Source organism: Betta splendens, chromosome 6 (assembly GCF_900634795.4).
Source record: "Betta splendens chromosome 6, fBetSpl5.4, whole genome shotgun sequence".
In the NCBI taxonomy this organism is placed as follows: domain Eukaryota; kingdom Metazoa; phylum Chordata; class Actinopteri; order Anabantiformes; family Osphronemidae; genus Betta; species Betta splendens.
This window is the reverse complement of record NC_040886.2, coordinates 13,115,419-13,136,072: the sequence shown is the minus strand read 5'-3', so window position 1 is coordinate 13,136,072 and position 20,654 is coordinate 13,115,419. Positions and strand designations below refer to the sequence as shown.

Below are 20,654 nucleotides of genomic sequence, written 5' to 3'. Positions count from 1 at the left end.
TTTGTCAGGCACAAAACCCCTTCTCTCCACTGTCTGAAATGTGTCTCATGTCAAATAAGATACAAACCTGTCCTTATCTTAATTTTAGAGTGAATTTGGTCATTTGCAATATAAGACAGATTTTTGTGTGATCATTTTAAAGCTCTTTAATTGGTGGCACGTGAGCGATTCAAAGGAAACAAGCGTTTTCCTCCACGTTCTACCGCTTGTGATGCAGAGTTGTGTCTAAACGCAGCTGCTTTGGAGTGAACGTTCAGTCATGTTTCAGTTTTGCTTTTGAAGCTGACGCCTGCAGCAGCGCGGCTCCCCGCGGGGGGGCGCGCGTCGTCCCGTCGTCAGCTGATCGCAGGCTGCCGTGACCCCGGCGAGCCGCCGACCGCCGCCTGTCCCCGCAGAGGCGCCGCAGAACCGAACCGTCCGCGGGTACGTGTGACAGCGGCATGTTAGGGGCTTTCTAGCCGGTGTGTAGCGGGAAGCGCAGCGAGTCAGTGGGAAATCACGGTTTGAGCTAGCGCGGAGGCTAACGTGTCGTAAATACAGTGGGAGTGGGGCGTGTTAGCGTTTAACTAGCGCTAGTAAACGCTGAGGCGTTTGACCCAGGCGTGCTCGGCTGATGTTTAGTGTCGCTGGTGTGTATGTGTTGCGCTTTAGCCGTGGTTGTAGTTTAAGCTAGCTTAGCTTGACCCTGTCAGCGGCTGGTCTCGTGATGCGGACTCGGCCCCTTTCACTGCGCTTCGACGGCGTCACTGCAACTTTGCTTTCACTGTGTGAAAACCTCAAATAACCTCCGGGCTCGTTTAAAAAATAATAAGGCGCAGTGTTCATCTGACGTGGTAGTATTCAGCGTTAATGAACGGGGTTAAAATGTCCAGGGTTGTAGGCGGTTAATTAATTAATAGTTCAGCTGACCTCATTGAAGACCTTAATTAGCTAATCAGAGCTAATGCAGGTAGCATTAATTATAGCGGACGGGGTGGGCGGGGGTCGGTGCACCGTTAGGTTGGGTAGCGTGTTAACTATCATTAAACACTGGTCGGGTCAGTACAGACCCATCGGTGCAGCTGGAGACCGTGTGAGCAAACAGAAGGTCTGACTTCAGAGTTGACTGTTGCTTCTCACATCAGCAGCATTATTTTACACCTCCCAACACTCCAGTGTTGCTCTGAGGAGGTTCCATCAGGCTGCAGGCTGTAAAGTGGAGTCATGACTGGTCAATTTGCAACCACTGGATGTCATATGATGCCACAAGGCAGGGCTGTTTCACACAAGGAAGCGGGGAGGTGGTGTTGGTTACTGACTCCCGCTTTCGCTCCCTCTCTCTCGTAGATGATCACCAGTGAAGATGCCTCTGATTCCGGTCGTCCCAGAGAACCACACTCATGTCCTGGCCGAGTTCGACTGCCTCGATTCACTCCTGTCTGCGCTGCGTTTAGACTCTGGCAGGCTCAAGGTACGTTCCTCCCTCCATTATTGAAGATGCCGTTCCACTGGCGTCATGACCAGATGTACCATTTCCACAATGCAAGAAAATTTCAACATGTCACCTTTTAACATAAAAAAACATTACTTAATTTGCTTTTGAAATACAAGTCTTGTGTGTTTCAGTGTTCTTGCCTGGCGGTGTCTAGGAAATGGCTTGCATTAGGAACATCAGCTGGAGGGCTGCACTTGATCCAGAGGGACGGCTGGAAGCAAAGGCTTATACTCACTCACAAGGTGACATACAAGGGCACACTGACTGTGGTCAACCGGTGTGTGTCATATTTGTCCATAGTCATACAAACACTGGCGCCTCTTCTTTTTTAGGAGGGATCCATCACTCAAGTTGCGTGTTGCCCTCACGATGAGGACTTTGTTGCTGTTGCAACAAGGTTAGTGCCGTGTAACGTTTTCACATAACCACCGTTCCTCTGTCAGCCACCCCTCACATGCTTCTGTTCCAGTCAGGGTCTGGTTGTGGTGTGGGAGCTGCAACTGGAGAGGCGGGGACGTCCAGAGAGAGTCAGCATGTCCTGGGAGCACAGAGGTCAGACCATCACAGCACTCTGCTGGGACACCAGCGCACACAGAGTTTTCGCTGGGGACTCAGCAGGCAAGGTGTCCTGTCTTCGCACGGGATCATCCAAGCTTGGAAAGGTATTATCTGATCTCTCACACAATCCCAGTGGCAACGGTTGGCACGTTGTTTCTTATTATTTGGCATTACAGTAAATTGGACTACTGTCCTCTCTCTGTCTCTCTCTCTCTCTCTCTCTCTCTCTCTCTCTCTCTCTCTCTCTCTCTTTCTCAGGGGTCAGCGTTTGTTATCTTCCCTGTTCAGACTGTTACTGTCGTGGACTCTAAAGTTGTTCAGCTTGGCTACCAAGATGGCCGCCTGCTCGCGTCTTCCCTCAGCCGCTGCTACCTCTGTGACACGGAGAAGTGAGTACCAGCCTGGCTGCTTCTCTGTTTTAAGGGACAAGGACTCTTTAGCTCGCATTTGCTTTTATATTTATTCTCTGTCACTACTGTGATCTTGCAAGGATGAGTGAGAATGCAAGATGGATGGATAGATGCAACATTGATTTCCTCTGTCTTTAACTGTGTTCAGAGAAAAGTTCTGGCGTGTTGGGAACAAGGAGCGTGACGGCGAGTATGGAGCGTGTTTTTTCTCTCAGAACAGAGGGTCGTTAGTCAGTCATCCTCCTCTGTTGTTCTGTGCCCGTCCGGGGTCTCGGATGTGGGAGGCCGGTTTTAATGGTGAGGTTCTGAGCACCCATCAGTTCAAACAGCTGCTGGCCTGTCCTCCTCTGCCTCTCATCACTTACAGGTTCTTATGTTTTGTTTTTCATCTTTTGTAAAAGGCCAAACCTGTAAATAGTTTTTTTTATCTTGAAATGTTTCTCTTTTCTTCACTTCAGGAATGAACCACATTACGATCCCTTGCAGAAGAGCTCCCAATCACTCGCCTTTTCTAAACTCATGCAATTTGGGTAGTTTTCTCTTCTTCTTTACACTTGTTTAAAAGGAAACAACTTTAATAATTGCGGACAAGTCTGTCTCTCAGCTACTGTAAATTAATACAATTTATTTGTGTAGAGACCAACATTTGTTAACATGGACTGATTCAGCCATTTACATCTTCACGCCTCAGAATGGACAAGTGCTTCTGTGGACTGAAGTCAAAGGTGGATTTGTCTCAAATATAATAAAATATAATGTTTCACAAAATTATAACTGTGTTCACGAAGGTTCCAAACTGCTGAATTGAGGAAGTGTCAGTACAACAATGATCACATACACTTTCTGTTCCTCTTTCCCTCTGTTTTGTAGATTTGGTTGACGTCGCCATCTACCGCAGTGAGCTCTTCTGTCTCCATGGCAGTGGGCATCTGTCCCACCTCACCCTGTTATCAGCAGAACGCTGTGTTGAGCGTCTGCTACGCAGGGAGTCCTGGCCTTTGGCTGCTGCTGTCTGTTGTATGTTCCAGCACACTATCACCACCAGCAGAGTAAGATGGCTACTACTGCCCTGCCAACTGACCTCACCTCATTGTATAGTGAGACATAGCGTCCAGTCTTATTTGACCTAAGCCTTTGTTGTGAAATCTTGACTGTTAGTGTTATTTATGCTGAAGCACAGATGAGTTGTTCAACCAAATGGTCGGGGGGGGCATGAGCGTTCAGGTGTAAATGTGATAGGTGGATGGATTAAAATAACTCTACAGGCATTTTGGTACTATGTTTGAGGTTATCACTTTAAAACATCACCATATTTAACTTGAATTTACTGGACATAAGCCTCACGGTTCACGGGTTAAACTAAAGCATCTGTGAACTTGATTCAATTCACATTCAGGCACGAAAATCAATTCCCATCGACCGCCTTGAACATCTGAAGTCCCAACTCAGTGTCACTACTCATTTGGACCTAATTGGACAACTGGAGGAAGTCATCAACAGATTAGAGCCTCTGGACTCGGCCTCCAGCAGTCGCAGAAGCAGCATCTCCTCACATGTGAGTCAAAGGAATTTTGTGTAGATCATCCGGACAATATGCTGTAACTGAAAATGCATGAAACAAAAGTCCTCTGACCTTCATCAGGAGAGCTTCAACGTCCTAGACTGTGGAATCTATCGCGTTATCAGCCGCAGAGGAAGCCAGTCAGACGAGGAGACAAGCTCCCTCATCACTCAGTCCCTGTCGGAGGAGGAGCGACTTAAGGAGTTCAGTTCTACACAGGAGGAGGATCAGGTGGAGCCTGGTAAGTGGTGCTTCTATATGCATTTAGTCAGATAACAAATAGAGGCTTTACTAATAATTGCTGGTTATTGTAGGATTTGTTTAATTTAAATGCTAGGGATCAAATGAGATTAAATTAAACACAACTATAAATTTCTAGCCTAAAATGATTTTAGTAATGTGCATAAAACGGTCATGGAGGTCATTGTATGTTCAGCTGAAAACAATAAAACAAATTTAAGTCGTTCACACACTCCCTTTATTGTACCTTCCTTCTCTCTAACTTGTTTCTCTCTCTCTCCTCTTTCTGTGCCTGTGTGTTTATGAAAACATTTCTTCTGCCTCTTCTGAGTTCAGTGTGAATAGTGAATGACTGACTATTAATTCATTACTGTTTTCAGTTAAAATGTGCTGCTTGATTAAAATATCTGATACACAGGGAAAATGCCAAAGAAGATATTGGGAGCATTTATAGCTTCTGCCAGTTTTATCAGTATAAAGACAGATAATAAACAGGACCTTATCTGTGTTGACGTAACAATCAAATCTGCCTGTTTCTCTGTGTGTTTGCTACTAAAACTGTTTCTGGGTTGATTTGAAAAAATAAATGCCATATGTTGCTCTGCCAAACAAATAGATCTGCTTTTGATGATGCTTTGATGACATGAATATTAACTTTAACATTAAGTGTCCTGTCTGTGCCATTGTGTCACACACGTCACCATTTTGCTTTTTTTGTGCAGCATTTAATTTACATTCTCTCTACATTGGTGTCTGGTACCTTCACCCCATCTTTTTGCATTGTGTACTCTCCCTGTCACCATGCTCTTCCAGCACTCCATCCATCTGTGTCTTCCTCTGGCTCTTGCCCCCACCTTTATTCAGATCCACAGAACAGTGAACGCATGGAAGCTGAGCGATCAGAGCAAGGCCTGCACTTCCACCTCCCACTCTCATTCCGCCCCAAACCCCCTCGCATTGCTCTTCAGGCCGTCAAAGAAAGGTGAAGATCCAAACAATGTGTCACAGCTGTTTATGCCAGGCATGGCGCCAGAGTGTAACTTTGGGGATATATTTGTAGGCCAGTAAATTGTAAAGATTACTTTCATTATTCATTGTGAATGCAGCTGTGCTTTAAATTGGCTTACTTCCCTTTTCCACTGAAGTCCTGCCCTTTTTGTTTTTATTCTGTTCATTTGTGATGTCACATGGGGTGTTTTCCATTTATAAGTATCACAGTCCATCATCTGTCAATATAAAGAGGTTTACTGTTCTATTCATGTGTCTTGTTTAAATACACACACAAATTTAAAAATATATCCTTTTTCAATCTCTTTACTTTCTTAGTGTTTCTAGTTTTGTTAAGAAGACAACAGAGAAGATCAACTCCGAGCTTTGGCAGCGACCTGACTTCAGAGAGAGTGGACTGGCTGAAATGTCAGCCAACACAGTGCCATACTCTGAAGAAATGGAGCATGAGTAAGTACACGCCCATGCAATACATATCAGATTCATCTATAAATTATTGTCACATTCATAAAAGAAAATCAGACTTTTAAATAGATGCGTCAAATTCTGAGTATAAACCAGTTACTCTTGTTACATGAACTGTGCATTATATTTGCTGTCACAGACTTTATGACGATATGATCAACACAGAGGCCGACATGCAGGAACTTCGATCGGCAACAGGGCAGGCGATGTGAGTACTATACACCCTGGTGTTAAGCTTTTAGTCTGTTTTCTAGTAGAGACTAAGTTGCACTTGCCTATATCAGCTCCCAGAGCCACGATCCTTTGGTGCTATTGGATCCAGTCTGTCTTGAAGAAACCCTGCTGGAGTGGCTGCCAGTGCTGGAGCGAGTACTTGGACCTGCAGAGCTTGGGTCCGCTGCTGCACGTAATTTAACAGGAGAGGAAAAAGATTATCTGAACTTCTCCTCAGAGCAAGAAGAGGAATCTTTATGTTCATCAGGAGAATCAACAGAGTTCGCTACACAGGAGAAAGACATGAGTCTAGAGTGTGGAGAAAAAGAGGATCCGTGCGGGTCTGCTGAGAAGGAGCCTGAAGACTCAAACAAGAGGCCCTCAGAGCCTGTGCAGGTGGTGCCCCCTAAAGCTGTACCGTCAGACCTGGTGGCTGACCTCAGCCAGCTGGCCACACTCTACACAGAGCTGAGCTGCTTTAGAAAGCATATGGATGCAAAGGCGCTGGGGTGCACCACTTTTCTTCGTCGCTACTTTTTCCTGCTGGACCAAGAACGCATACGAAGAATGTGTCTGCTGTGTTATCAGGAGCAGCCGCAGCTGCAGCGCTCCTTCATGGAGGGCATGTCAGGTCAGAGGCTTCTTCTTATTTTTATATTTTAATGTAACCTAACAACATTCATAATTTAACCAGCATTCATGTGTCTTGGTTATCATATGAAAATACATGACATGCCAAAGATTTTTAAATGCCGATCTCGTTAATAAAAAAAAAAAAAAAAAATCATGTTTGTGCATAGAGCTCACAAAGTCGAGTAAAGAGGTGGAGGTAATTCAAAAGGGTGATATGCTGAGATCACTGCGGAGTCTGAGAGAGCTGCAGCCCTGGAGCGCACCTCCTCTCCTCGCTCACTTACACAGGTCAGTGCCTATTGTTCTTGCTATCCACACACGGTACATTTGTGATGATGATGCGTGTGATGTAACTTGTACTTTCACACTTTTGTATGCAGGCTGTATGAGAAGCACGGCGAGGCAGCTGTACGTTCGTTTTCCCAGTTCTATCCTACAATAACTCCAGCGGACATAATGATCCTGGCACCGCAAAGCCACTTCTTAGCGTATCTGGATAACCTGGTGCAATCACAAACTGAGGAGCACCGGTATGTTCTCATTTAATGCAGTCAAAAGTCGAGGGAATGGATCCTGCTTGTTTGCTGAGTGTAACAGTCATGTTTTGTCATTTCTGTAGGTTGTTGTTTTTACAATCTCTTCTGGAACCAGAATCTCTGCGACAGAACTGGCTGGAGCTGGCCCTTACACATGATGCTCCTCAACGCTGTGATACCCTCACCCCTGATGGAAAGCCAAGGTCTGGTTCTGTTACTGGGTGATGAACACAAATCTAATCTATACTGTATATCTATCTGCATAGATGTAACGGCTCTACTTATGTCATAAAGTAAAATACTAAAGTGAAAATGAAGTGTAAGAATAATTATACCAGATTTACCTTTCACCGCAGGTGGCATTCACATTGTTTCATCTGGGGTTATGGACGCCTCCTGTCTCTACTGATTCGCCTCCCGGCAGACATGTCATCCAAGCAGATGATGGCAGACACCTGCCGTAGTCACGGGTATCCTAAGTTTCTAAAAGGAACAAACGAATTGCATTATACTTGTTGGTCACTAAATGTTTAGTACAAACACTGCAATCATCCAAGCACATGCTTTGTGTTTGCATGCAGGTACTGGATGGGCTACATCTACCTTTGTTGTGAGCTGCAGCGTCGTACAGAGGCCTTCTCCACCATTTGCCATCTTGATGACACCAGCCTACTGGAGGAACCAGATGGTAAAGCTGCTTTTTAGTTTTTTAGCCAGGAAAAGCCAGCAGTCAACCATAAGGAGAGTTGATCTCAGTGGGATGAGTAGTTACAGCTGTGTTTTGTTGTTGTTTCATGGATAACCTCTGCACAGTGTTTAGTGCAAACAGATCTGTACTTACAATCTGCTCCTATCCAGGTGTTGAGCCGCAGACCTTGGACGAGTGGAAGCAGTTGATTCAGTTGTCTCAACGGTACAGCAGTGCAGGAGATGCAGAGCAGGTGTCAGGTGTAAATGGGAGCAGCTGGACCAACGGCTCAGCAGAACGTGGAGGGAAGGTCAGCCCGGAAACACTGACCTTGATGCTGGCTCGCACAGCTGGGCCAGACCAAGCTCTGGCTGTCCTCCAGGAGTGTGGCCTGCAGCTGGACCTTTCTCCTCACTCTAAATTGGTCTGTGAACTTCTGAGAGTTGCAGAGAAGAGGCAGAGGTGGGTGCAGATAATCAAAAATTAAAAAACATGGGCTGCTTTTCTATTGTCAAAGAGGACCATTAGAACCAGTGGCTGAAATTACTGGACCTAATACTTTTTCCTGCTGCAGGGCGATGATCCAGACGATGCTGGAGCGGTGTGATCGGTTCCTGTGGTCTCAGCATGCCTGACTCCAGATCAGCACCTTGTTTGGCTTCTTTAACTAACAGTGTTTGTAAGTCTGCCCGCTAACAATGAATAGGTGAAATATAAATAATCTTTTATATTATTTCATGGAATGTGATTATTATCCTTTTACTCACTTGACAAATGTTAAATTAAATTATTCCATTGTTAACAAGTAATGTATGTAAATAAAATACTACAATAAAGCAATTGATCCCTCTTTTTTACTCAACCTTATTACGTTACACAGACCCAGTGTACAGGTTTGTATCTTCTTCAGTTGGAGAGGAACAGCTTTCAACATTTCAGTAGATGATGAGTAACAGGGGACAATAGATAATATTAATAACAAACTAATGAAATGGTCCTGATGATTCTCCTGATGGTATCACACACCTGTGGCATCAAAGGGAAGCGAGTGGGCAGAGCGGCATCCTGCTGCATCACCTCTAGGTTTTAAAGGATCTGGCATCTTAAACATACAGAGACTTGTAAATAGTCCCAAAAATAAAATTAAAAAATAGTCCCAAACATCTGAACCTAATGAGTTATTATGAAATTCGGTTTGTGCTACATATAACCTGTGCTTTCAGTTTGCTCGTTTGCTGCTTGAACGTCCAACATTTCACAGTATGCTATTACAATGACACGTCTTTCTGTGAACAGATGCATTGAAGCGCTTTTTTTCAAAGGATGCTTTGACAGAAGTAGATTTGATTTATTAGGTCAAAGCAGTGGGCTTGTGTTTGATGTTGCCTTGCTGTCACCAGAAGGACGGATAAGGGGATTCTGCGCATACCTGTTGGCTCCGCTGCCAGCGTATAAATGGCAACGTCAACGCTCGGCTGAACACAGACGTACAGTACAGGTGTTGGCTCTAAAGATGAGTCGTGGTGTGAGATAGCTTGAGTGTGATTAGTTTTGAGAAGTGAATCTTTAGTCCTCTACATGGACGGAGCGGTCATGGTGAGTTTCATCTACCTACTGTAATTATAACATACATTGTTGTACTTAGTGTACCTTACCTGGTTCCAGGTGTCTGTCCTGCTTATTGGACTGGTCCTGCATGCATCAGTGAATGCACTAGCAGACAACACCTCAGGTAGGATTTCTGTCTGCCTCCTCTAAACAGCCACTGCTCAGCCACTGAATACTTACTGAACTGTTGTTGTGGTAAATTCAGGTATTGTGTATCCAGGCTCCGTATTTATGAAGGAGGCTCTTCAGAGGGCGATTGAGTTGACTGATGCTGCTTATGACCATACATTTGAAAGGTGGAGTGATCTCTGCAAAGTCCTATATAACTAACCCGGCCATTAAAGGGGACTGTGGTGGCTCTAACACTGAGCTCGTCGTTGTTCCAGGGTGAAGACGTCTCTGACTGAAGGCACTCTGCGACCCAGTGACCTGCTGGCTCAGTTTAAGCAAACTGAAGCCAGAACCAGAACTCACGTTCGGGCGGCTGAGCTGCTAGATAACACAGTGGAGCTGATCAGAGAGATGGTCTACACTCACACTATGGTGCAGAGAAACCCGAACGGTACCGGACGGCAGCACAACCACACGGAACCAACACTTGATTCAGAATTGAATCTATTATTGTATAATATTATTTTATTTGTCCCATGTTTCACTCATTCAGTATGAAGCAGGTTTTGTCTTTATTGTTTGTATGCTCTACTAACAAGCCAAGTTCAACCTGTTTCCATTTCAGAGCTGCTGAGTGATGAAGATGCTGGGACTCTACTGCAGGTGACAGGCTGCTCCGCTGAGCTGCAGAGCCCCCGCTGTCACAGTGACTGTCTGTCAGAGCGCTACAGATCCGTCACAGGAGAGTGTAACAACAGGTGGGAGCTGACAAGAACACAACCACAGGTCGACCATAAGTGCCGACCTTTATGTTTCCGTATTGTTTTTGCCCAGAGAGCATCCCAGATGGGGGGCTGCAAACATCCCATACTCTCGCTGGCTTCCTCCAGAGTATGAGGATGTGTGGGGGGCTCCCAGAGGCTGGGACCCACAGCGCACCTACCACAACGCCAGCCTGCCTCCAGTAAGAGTCCTGCAGCAGCAGCAGCAGCAGCAGCAGCTCAGACGCCCTCCGCTCCGGCGGCTCTCATCACTTCTCGCCCTGTTTGTGGTCCAGGTGCGCCTGGTGTCTCAGGAGGTGCTGTTCACTCACAATAACAACATCTCACTGGACTCCACCTTGTCCCACCTGCTGGTGGAGTGGGGTCAGTGGATAGACCACGACATGGTGCTGACGCCTCAGAGCCCCAGTACAGCTGCCTTCATGACCGGGGCGGACTGCACACACACCTGCAGCACGGACACGCCCTGCTTCCCCATACAGGTCCATCACGTTACACACAGCCGCTGAAATGCATGTAAACACACTGTTACTCATTACTTCCTGCTTACTTAGATAAACCAGGGTTTGCCTCTCTTCCCAGATCCCCGCGTCAGATCCCCGGCATGGTGTCCAGACGTGCATGCCTTTCTTCCGCTCTGCTCCCAGCTGCGGTGCAGGAATCCTCCCGCAGCGCCACCGGGAGCAGCTCAACGCCATCACGTCCTTCGTAGATGCCAGCATGGTGTACGGCAGCAGCGACGCACTGGCCTCCGCTCTGAGAAACCGCTCCTCTCCGCTGGGCTTAATGGCCGTCAACCCCCAGCGCTCAGACCACGGCTTGGCCTACATGCCTTTCCTGCCTCGTCAGCAGGCGCACCTGGACCCCTGCGGCCCTCGTAACTCCAGCACTTCGGGGGCATCGGACAGATCCATCCGTCGGAAGAACGCCACATCCTGTTTCCAAGCTGGTGAGACAGGAAACGGTAAATGCTCGGCTCTCTGCAGGCTTCAGGGTGCAGGGTGTTCATGACTAATGTTTCACAGGCGACTCAAGAGCCAACGAGCATCTGGGAATGATCGCGCTGCACACACTTTTCCTGCGAGAACACAACCGGCTGGTCACAGAGTTACACATGCTGAACCCTCATTGGAGCCCTGACACCTTCTACCAGGAGGCTCGCAAGATCATAGGAGCTGTTCACCAGGTAGAAAACAGGTTTGTTTTCAGTCACCTCTGACTACTGATCAGTCTCAGCGTTCCTGCTTGCCTCACTTTTTCAGATCCTAACTTGGGAGCACTATCTGCCGCGAGTCCTTGGTGAAAGCTCCATGTCCCTGCTGATGCCTCCCTACCAGGGCTATGACCCTGAGGTGGACACCAGCATCGCTAACGTCTTTGCAACCGCTGCGTTTCGTTTTGCTCATGTCACCGTGCAGCCAGTGGTGATGAGGCTGGGACCGGGATACACCGCTAACTCCCAGCATCCCCTGCTGCCACTGCATCATTCGCTGTTTGCTTCTTGGAGGGTGGTGCAGGAAGGTAAATGGCACCGCTGAGGATCACTGTAGAGATTTTTGTGAGATGTACTCACCTGTTGTGTTGTTGTGTTTGTGTTGCAGGTGGTATAGACCCCGTGCTGCGCGGCCTGCTGTTGTCTCCAGCCAAGCTGCAGACTCCAGGTCAGATGATGGTGGAGGAGCTGACAGAGAGGCTGTTTCAGGCACAAGGAGGGATGCCTCTGGACCTCGGAGCCCTTAACCTCCAGAGGGGGCGGGACCACGGCCTGCCAGGTACTGGCTTTCACGCCTTTCCAGTGTGTGTTTCTTTCCAGAGTCCATTAAACTCCATCCTCTCTTCTCATTAGGTTACAGTTCATGGCGAAGGTTCTGTGGTCTCTCTGTCCCCAACTCAACATCAGAGCTTGCAGAAATCCTAGGTAACACCACTCTGGCTCATAAATTCCAGCTCCTATATGGAACACCACACAACATCGATTTGTGGGTGGGCGCTATCTCGGAACCTGCTGTGCCCGGAGGCCGAGTCGGGCCTCTCCTGTCCTGCCTGTTAGCCAAACAGTTCAGAGACCTGAGAGACGGAGACAGGTGCGGCCAAACTACTGCAGACCTGCTGATGTAAAGAAGCCCTGCAGGTGAGAGCAGAGGTCGTATGTAAATCTATGTCTGTGCTCTGAGGTTTTGGTGGGAGAGGGATGGAGTGTTCACCGGCGCCCAGAGGAACCGCCTCCGTGTCATCTCTCTCTCTCGCATCATTTGTGACAACACCCGCATCACCCTTGTTCCTGCTGAGGTGTTCTCGCGCACCGAGAGCACCAAGGACATGCTGCCCTGCTCCCACCCGCTCATCCCACCCCTCGACCTCAGCCCATGGAAGGAACCAGACTCAGGTGATGGCATGCAGGTAATGCTGTGTGTGATGATTTTGACTGTTTTTTTTCCCACCACCCTCTCTTTCAGATCCCATCTGTGGTGTTATTCCCAGGATTACATCTGGCTACTCTCAGCTCTGTGACTCTGAAATTCTGTATCAGTGTCACTCTGGTTTTAAGTTGCTGGGCGCGTCCTCAATCAGCTGTGATCCAGACAGCCACCAGTGGAGCCCGGCACCCCCAACATGTCATGGTAAAGTCAAGAGACTATCAATTACTTGTCCTTCACATTTAACAGAATATATCTTCCTCTGTAGTGATATCAAGTATGCTTCCACGTTCAAACACAAGATTCAGTAGATTTATGACTATTTTCAGATATTAATGAATGTGAGGAACAGACATCTTCTTGTCCTCAAAACCTGAACTGCCTCAACTTACCAGGTTCCTTCATTTGCTCAGGTTGGTTCAGATCATTTAAGAATTCATATTGTTTCAACATGTATCAGTAAATGTCATTTATGACCCCGAACGTTTTTCTGCATGCGTATGTGCTGATCCAGAACCAACGTCGCTGTCCAACATCTCTGTCGCCACTGCAGTCACAGTAGTGATGGTTGGTGCAACTGCACTGGTGATGCTCATGGTCTGTTATCGAAGGCAAGTGACTGGAGGAGGAGATACATTTATCTCACTTTAATTAAGCTTTTTTTATCCTAATGGTTCAGTTGTGGGTTAATGGATCATATAATGCTCATACAACTTCAATCATTCCTAAATAAATATAGAAAGCAGCGTGTGAACAATATTTAAACATTACACAAAGTTTGAATTATTAATGTGAACTTTCTTTCTTGCAGATATTTCTCTAAAAAAGAAGAATTAGTCAGAGGTGGATGTTATCAAGAAAAAAGTTAATTTAACATCTGTGAGCATTGTTCAGCTTCTCAAACTTTCTCACACACACACACACACACACACACACACACACACACACACACACACGATTAACTACAATGATTTGTCTTTGATAGTGCGTTTACTAAGACACGATTGTAAGTACAACCTTGAATAAGAAGCATATTACTTGTTCTGACACAATGTTCTCTTTTACCGTCACAAGACTAAAGGTTGATAATTTAATTAATAATACATTGTTATGCGGTAGAACCAACGCACACCGGATAATATGGCTATGTACTGCACGCATGCAGCTTCGCTTATTGCTCGCACTACAACTGTTGCAGACATCCAGTAGTTGTGTTCTCTTCAATTAAAGCTTGGAAATTTTCTGTTATCACTTAAAGCTGTCACTATTTTTGAACACAGACAATAATTCAGTAACAATTTAGATCACTGAGACTAACATGGAACTCAATTTTACCAAAGGCCTCTGGAATAATGAGGGCATCAACAAAAAGTTGAGTGTTATCTGGTTAAATCTGAGCTGACATGTTTAATATGCAGCCATCTAAACATATAATACTTGAGGTCAAACTAAGCCTTTGAGAGTGTTTTCACCCTGCTCATCTTTACAACAGACTAACACCTGAATCATGATGCATAGAATCTACTGTGTTAACATAATGCTGTGAACTCCACCAGGGAGTCTCAGGGCCTAGAAGGATTCATACTAATGAAACGATCCGGTACTGTTCGCCTGCAGTGTAACGGACACATGGGATTGACACATTTTACACATTGGTTTTCATTTCGTTCTAGCTGTGCTGCTTCGTTTTTATTTGTCTTACTGCATACGGAGAAGCGGCACTAGAATATCTTCTGCTTCCCTTGTTGTTAGGCCTCTGCTACGTCTAACACCTGTTTATTACCACAGTTTAGCTCAGACTTGTCTGAATGATCAAGGTCCAGCCCTAGTCACAGAGGTAAAAACCCAACTTGGCCACAGTCATCTCTCTGCGGAGCCGCATGACCTCCCAGAACATCTGTTCCGCTGGACAAAAACAGAGACAGAGTAGCTACATGAATAGGAGAGAAAACAAGAACATAGATTAAGGGTGAATAGTTGTCACCTTACCACTGTGTCTGACCAGGCCTTGCTGAATGTAGCGGATGTAGGTGAAAAAGTTGCAGACAACTGTGATCTAGAAATGTGACACGAGGATATAATCACCAGTGGAAGCACATATCAGCAGGTACGGAGACTAATGAAAGCCGGTGATAATTACCCGGGCTCTGCTCGAGGGAGAGATGTAATAGTAACTCCCCTTGTCGCCGAGTTTAATGCGATGTCGACAGAGACGCGACAAGCCGCTCAACGCACATTTTCTACGAGCAGAGTTGTCACAAGTTAGTTTTCCACATATTATGAACCATGAAAACACACCTGCACACGACTGGGACTGTTTAACAAATAATTAGGACCAGAGGGGCACAGTGAGTTAATTAGTCACTAGAGGAGAGAAAGATTCCAGACTACACGACTTTACATACATTCACAAGCAGAATCCTATGTGGGTTATGCAGTCATAGAATTTCAGACATAGGTCGGACAGACTTCATTTCATGCTTCAGTCGTTGGTTAGTGAAAGGCTGAACATGTGGAAGAACTTACGTCTCTACTGCTGCTCTAAAGCCACTGGAAGAAAAAGATGTTTACATCAGTGTGATTAGAAATGTGCCCACCGATTACAGCCCCATGGGATACAAGGTGAGACTGTGAAACGCATTCAGGTCAGACTATAAATCATTGGTGGAGAAGTCAAAGCCAGATGAGAGAAAATCACTGTTGACTTGGAGAGAGGCCTGTGGTTAATATGTAGAGGTGTTGACTCACTTGGGGCCTCCACATTCTATAGCTGAGGCTTTAACCATCGGTAGCGCTGACGTGGCCACGGGCTCGATGGTCAGAGAGTTGTTTTCCACTGCACTCTGCACCAGCTGGGACAGCTTTAGAGAGCGGGAGAAGGTCGTTAGCGCAGCTTCACGCGATGAATGCTGCAGTGTTGTGGCTGCGAGTCAGACTGTGACCTCGGATCGCGTGAAGGAGAGACAGGGTCCGATGTCTTCTCTGTAAACGCGACCCAGGAAGGCAGATGAACGGTCGAGTGTCGGATGCTCCTTCCACATCAAAAACTCGGCATAAAGAACTGAGTCCATCTGTAGAGAGTAAACTGTTTAATTTATGAGATAACCTGCTTTATTAACCATAAACAACTTCACAACTAGAGAATCGTAGGCTCACACAACAACCTGCTCCTCAGATACAGCCTACTATTGTAACCTTTGACCCCCATGAAGCCACAGAACTCACCTGTCTGCTGTCAGTGCCCAGCCCCTCCCCCTGCTCATAGTTCACACTGACAGACTGTCCGGGAACCAGACAGAGAATCAGGGAGAGGAGAGCAGGAACAGCAGGCTGAGAGCAGCGGAGGAGACGCCAGAGGCAGAATGCAAGGACAGAAGTCAGGCAGACGTTAGTGCAAGAAGCAGGAATAAGTGACAGGAGAGAGAGTGCACAGATGCGATACAGGACAGGGGCTCAGGTACGGATCTCGGCCTACCTCTCTGTCCTCTTTGGCCACAGGCTGCATGGACACGGATGCGGGTTCTGCTCTCACAGGTAACGGTGGAAAGGTACCGCTGGCGCTCTTGTTGCGGATGTGTTTGTGCGTCCCCCTGCTTCCTGAAGGCTGCAGCTGTGGATGCAGCTGGCGGTTCGGCGACGACGGCGTGGACGTCAACACTAGAGTCTTCAGCGCCGTGACCTCGGCTTGGAGAACATCGATCTGGGAGACAGAAGTCCACGATTAGAGGATGAAACTCTGTTGCCTCCGAGCAGCAGCCGACTGTGGATCCCACGTCACACACCTTCCCCTGAGCCTCCTTCAGCTGCTTCTCTGCTCCTGCTTGTTTGACGTTTGCATCGTTCACCATTTTGTGAGCTTCCTGTTGTGATAAACACACACATCTGATGAGAAGTCAGGAATGCGATACAGGTTTTGAGTCTTATCCTAGTTCTGATATTTGAGGGGTGTATTTTAGCAATTATTGACACATCTCAGCATCGTATTCATAATATTATTAGTCATGTTTGTTTGTAGCTCTGTTTGACCCCCACCAACATTTCTTTACCTGCTAAAAAGTTTCCTGTCATTAACCACCACCTGTTCAGGTGCTGATGAGCAGGGTCAAAGGTCATAGCTTACAGCAGCCTGCTGCAAACAAGCTATCGATAAGCCAAAGAAGCTTGAATTGAACAGCGTCACAGAAGTTACAGAGTCAATAATGATATTAATAATAATAATGTACTGTTAGAATCCAGAGTGTCCACTACTAAAGATGGAGAAACCTCTGTTAAAACTGCAGCAAGCCAAGGTTTAAGTGACTTATTCAGTTTAATTAAAGCTGAAACCTGCCACAGTAATGTCAGTTATTTCATAACAATGTTGGAATACAGAGTGAAAAACAAAAATGTCCAACTGTGCAAATAATTATGGTTTGGCTGCAAAAATAGGGGTTAAACGATGCTCCAACAGACTGTGACTCACTGTTCTCCTCAGCAGCAACGAGCTCATAACTTCACTGCTCTGATTCACTTTTATGACTCTTATTGCTTCCAGCTTTTTTTGCTTTTACTAGAACTTCTAACAGTTTCACCAACATTTAAAGAAACGCAGATTTGCAAATAAATGGGGGGGGTGATTTGTGCTTACTTCGAACAGACTGGCCGTCAGCTCCTCCAGCTCCTGCTCCAGCTGATTCCTGACCTGCGACAGACGCTCGCACTCCTTGTCTTTTAGTTTCAGTTCCTGAGATGTGCAGAGGGAAATGTCTCAACCACATTGAACAAGGAAGCACATTTGCACCGTCAACATTTTCAGGCCACGCTATGCTTCTGTGAGCCTGCGTTAACTCCAAGTAGGTTACAACACCCTCTTTGCAGCATCCAGCTGTTCCCTGAGGATCTCCGAGCTTTTTTCTCGGATTTCCTTCTCTCGCATTTCCAGTGAGGGGCTGCGGAGCCGGGAGAGGGCACCATGGTCTCTGTCTGAGGTGGGAACGGCCTGGCCGCCCCCCTCCACCCTGGACTCTGGCTCTGGATCCAGATCTACCAACCTAAGCAGGGCCACAAACAAACCAACAAACAGGACAGGAGGTTCACTTCTCAAACTGGGTCACTGTTAAGACCTGACTTATACAATTTGCATTGTTTTGTTTGCTCAGTTTTGTGTGCGACTGCACATGTAAATTAACACAAAGAAAACTCCCAGCAATACGCAACAAGTATTTGAAATGTTAACGCTGTTGACCCCAACAGTGAAAAGCGACAAAGACACATTTAAATGAACTTGCAATCTCTGCATTCTCAAGGTGTAAACCATGAAACACATAATCTAACATACACTGAGATAAAATACATACTATCAGCGTGTCCATCTGATATGATTGGTGGTTTTGAACTACTGTTTACATTCAACCTTCAGCTGACTTACCAGTAAATAAAAATGAACAGTAAGATGATTGTTTTTAAACACTGTTTCATTGTTATTCATCTATTAAATACCCTCATATTTTACCTCTACCATTAAACATTAACTCGTTGATTCCCGCTGATGAGACCACCGGGGGCCGCTGAGGGGCCGCTGAGGGGCCCCGGGCCACAGCTTAGGACCCTCTGCTGCTGTATCAGAGCGCTAAACTCCTCGTCGTTCGCCAAGGTTGCTTTGTAAAGTTGCTGTTTGGTAAAGTTGCTGTTTGGGAGCGACAACCAGCAGGAGATCGGTCGTTCCAGACTTCTCCGCCGCCGTCGCTACTGTAGCTACAACTTTGTGACGGGGAGATCCGCCCTTACCCGCTCAGTGTCCGGCGGATAAACGTCCACCCCGCCCGCCTCTCGCGCTCCTCTGTCCCGCAGGGTCCGCGTCCCGTGGCCGCCGGCCGACAGACGAACGAACGCGGCGGAGGCGAACGTGGCTTCGGTGAAACTACTGTGAGCGCGCGGTGAACCTCGGCCGGTGCAGGAATGCGGACGCTGACGTAGACAAACCACGGCGACGACGACAACAATAACAACAACAATAACAGCAGCAGCGACCCGAGACGGTAAACGGGTAAACGTCCCGTTCAAAGGAGCCCGGCTCGGTTCGTGCCAAGCGCTGCACAGACCTCCACCCCTCCAGAGAACGAGCTGAGCGCAGACTGTGGGTTTGCGCCTTGCTCCCAGGTCACATGACCGCGCATCCACTCCCCGCGGCCCGAGATCCGGCCCGGAGCCGGCGGAGCTCCGGAGCGGGAGCACCGGCACCGGCACCGGCACCGGGACGCTCATCGCGGTTCTCGAGCTGGGTTTTTACTTACAGGACGTTTAATGTTTGCCATCCACTGTGGCCTCATTTATGTTTCATTATTCCCCAAATTACCACTTTACAAAGTAACGACTAATCAACTCTGAAACGAACGTCTCCATGAGCATCTCTGTTTTCAAGCGTGTCTATTTATCATAACATGCATTTGTCATATTACTGTGATATTTACAACATATCTGTGCAAGAAAAACAGTTGTGATCATAGATAAGATCAAATGTAAAAACTCAAATAAATATAATCTTAATGATTTTAATGAAATAAAATATGTTTGTGCTCACATGTAAACCTTCCTACTTACTCCCACAATCAGAGTTCATATACATCTCCCCTTTATCCTTTTATTTTATTACTTTACTTTTGCTATGAACATGTTAGAAAAAGTCAGACCCATCAGACACTGACCATGTAAATCCCAGCATCCCTGGACTCAAACCTGCGTCCATGATCTTCCATATCTCTCCTCTCATTTCCTGTCGCCTCTCTGCTGAACTATTTAATACAAGGCAAACAATCCAACCGCAACCGTCCGTGATCCCACCCTGCAGGAGGCCCACAGAACACGCTGCATGTACTGGAAAATGACTGGCCTAATATCACATACGGCTGTTGAACTAAGCAAACTACAGGCTGTGGTGTTGGGACTATCAGAAGCAAAATACCTCTTTGACAACTCATATTCTATTTAACACAGTCTTGTTAAATCTGGTGAAACAGATTTTTTAGAGTTATAAACAGAACCTCTTGTTGCTCAGAACCACGTGAAGAAGCTGGTTTTATAAACAATGGCCCGAATTGGAAAGCAGGGAATTTGAACAAGACATTTACCACTGTCATTGTGGTTATGGGGCGACATGTACTTCACATAGTTAAGTCACTAAGCACTAATGTAACAAGGTGAAGAACAGACGACCCCACTTACTGTCCGACAGCACAGGCCTCCTCCTCAGCTCCCCGTCTGGAGCGCTGGCGTCCCAGCACATCCGGAGCGCCAAAGAAGACCGCCGAGGAATACACCGCTATCCCGGCGCCCCCCGCCCTGAGGACCTCGTACCCCAGGCTGGACGGGGCTGGAGGCGGCGGGGAGGGCGAGATCCGAACGCTGTGGATTCCCTCAAACGCATCCATGGGTCTCTGTCCGGCCGTGCAGCCTCATCGGGGAGAGTTCCATGTATTGTTTGCCTTTTGATTCTTCCTGACGAGAGCAAAGCACCTACATGCAGAAAACAGAGAAGCTTTGAATGACTTTGTAACAGAATGTTTCCGGCTGCAACCTCTGCAGCCGCTAACCCCCCCCCACCCCCCCTTAACACAGGCAGACCGAGGTCAGGTGCTTTCCTTGCAAGCTGTCATGCTAAAGGAATTTGTTCCTTTGCGATATCCTGTGTAAACGCACGGTACGTTCATGTATCACACACATGGGAGTGCAAGAAAATAAACTCACCACATTGGAGAAAACCGCTTCCCCAGTTGCTGCCAGTTGATCCCAAAAAAGAGCTGAGGAAGTGAAGCGCTGATCCCGAGTTTAGCGGGCTGTGCACCTCACCCTGCTCTCAGCGTCCTGGTTAATAACTCACACCTTCCAGCAGCAACGCGGCTGTTCGCATTTCTTCCAGCAGGGGGAGCCCCGCGCTCTCACCTGAAAGGGACATTCCACGGGCGAACACTTCAA

The 20,654-nt window shown here is 46.9% G+C and overlaps 3 protein-coding genes across 9 annotated transcripts; 2 read left to right on the top strand and 1 right to left on the bottom strand.

Moving 5' to 3' along the window:
• Positions 1 to 264: 264 nt before the first annotated feature.
• On the top strand, positions 265 to 8,636 carry hps5 (HPS5 biogenesis of lysosomal organelles complex 2 subunit 2). Of its 2 annotated transcripts, none has more exons than XM_029154184.3 (23): positions 265 to 423; positions 1,327 to 1,450; positions 1,606 to 1,716; positions 1,807 to 1,871; positions 1,944 to 2,136; positions 2,291 to 2,421; positions 2,591 to 2,809; positions 2,901 to 2,972; positions 3,079 to 3,167; positions 3,313 to 3,491; positions 3,839 to 3,997; positions 4,085 to 4,244; positions 5,108 to 5,225; positions 5,570 to 5,701; positions 5,856 to 5,924; positions 6,001 to 6,560; positions 6,730 to 6,850; positions 6,943 to 7,092; positions 7,182 to 7,301; positions 7,455 to 7,568; positions 7,680 to 7,786; positions 7,957 to 8,248; positions 8,361 to 8,636. In XM_029154184.3, exons 2-23 carry the CDS (start codon positions 1,343 to 1,345, stop codon positions 8,419 to 8,421), a joined length of 3,330 nt encoding a protein of 1,109 aa, XP_029010017.1. In that variant the 5' UTR covers positions 265 to 423; positions 1,327 to 1,342; the 3' UTR covers positions 8,422 to 8,636. The 2 variants fall into 2 exon arrangements, with proteins under 2 accessions (XP_029010017.1, XP_029010015.1); XM_029154182.3 differs by having other exon boundaries at positions 5,057 to 5,225.
• A 962-nt stretch (positions 8,637 to 9,598) lies between these two features.
• epx (eosinophil peroxidase) lies at positions 9,599 to 13,653 on the top strand. The gene is made up of 15 exons (XM_029153712.3): positions 9,599 to 9,690; positions 9,781 to 9,956; positions 10,131 to 10,263; positions 10,340 to 10,469; positions 10,563 to 10,769; positions 10,870 to 11,236; positions 11,313 to 11,473; positions 11,550 to 11,808; positions 11,889 to 12,059; positions 12,134 to 12,371; positions 12,462 to 12,673; positions 12,744 to 12,908; positions 13,034 to 13,117; positions 13,219 to 13,315; positions 13,516 to 13,653. The coding sequence occupies exons 1-15, from the start codon at positions 9,626 to 9,628 to the stop codon at positions 13,571 to 13,573; spliced, it is 2,523 nt and encodes an 840-aa protein (XP_029009545.2). The 5' UTR covers positions 9,599 to 9,625; the 3' UTR covers positions 13,574 to 13,653.
• Positions 13,337 to 20,574, bottom strand: rab3il1 (RAB3A interacting protein (rabin3)-like 1). 6 transcript variants are annotated; one of them, XM_041071235.2, is made up of 13 exons: positions 20,427 to 20,574; positions 19,905 to 20,195; positions 17,551 to 17,734; positions 17,332 to 17,427; positions 16,487 to 16,564; positions 16,180 to 16,404; positions 15,930 to 16,034; positions 15,647 to 15,775; positions 15,453 to 15,565; positions 15,231 to 15,254; positions 14,845 to 14,944; positions 14,694 to 14,760; positions 13,337 to 14,609 (listed from the first exon to the last, which is right to left on the bottom strand). In XM_041071235.2, the coding sequence occupies exons 2-13, from the start codon at positions 20,108 to 20,110 to the stop codon at positions 14,530 to 14,532; spliced, it is 1,407 nt and encodes a 468-aa protein (XP_040927169.1). In that variant the 5' UTR covers positions 20,111 to 20,195; positions 20,427 to 20,574; the 3' UTR covers positions 13,337 to 14,529. The 6 variants fall into 6 exon arrangements, with proteins under 6 accessions (XP_040927169.1, XP_055365842.1, XP_055365843.1 ...); XM_055509867.1 differs by lacking the exon at positions 15,231 to 15,254; XM_055509868.1 differs by lacking the exon at positions 15,930 to 16,034 and having other exon boundaries at positions 20,427 to 20,571.
• Positions 20,575 to 20,654: the final 80 nt, after the last annotated feature.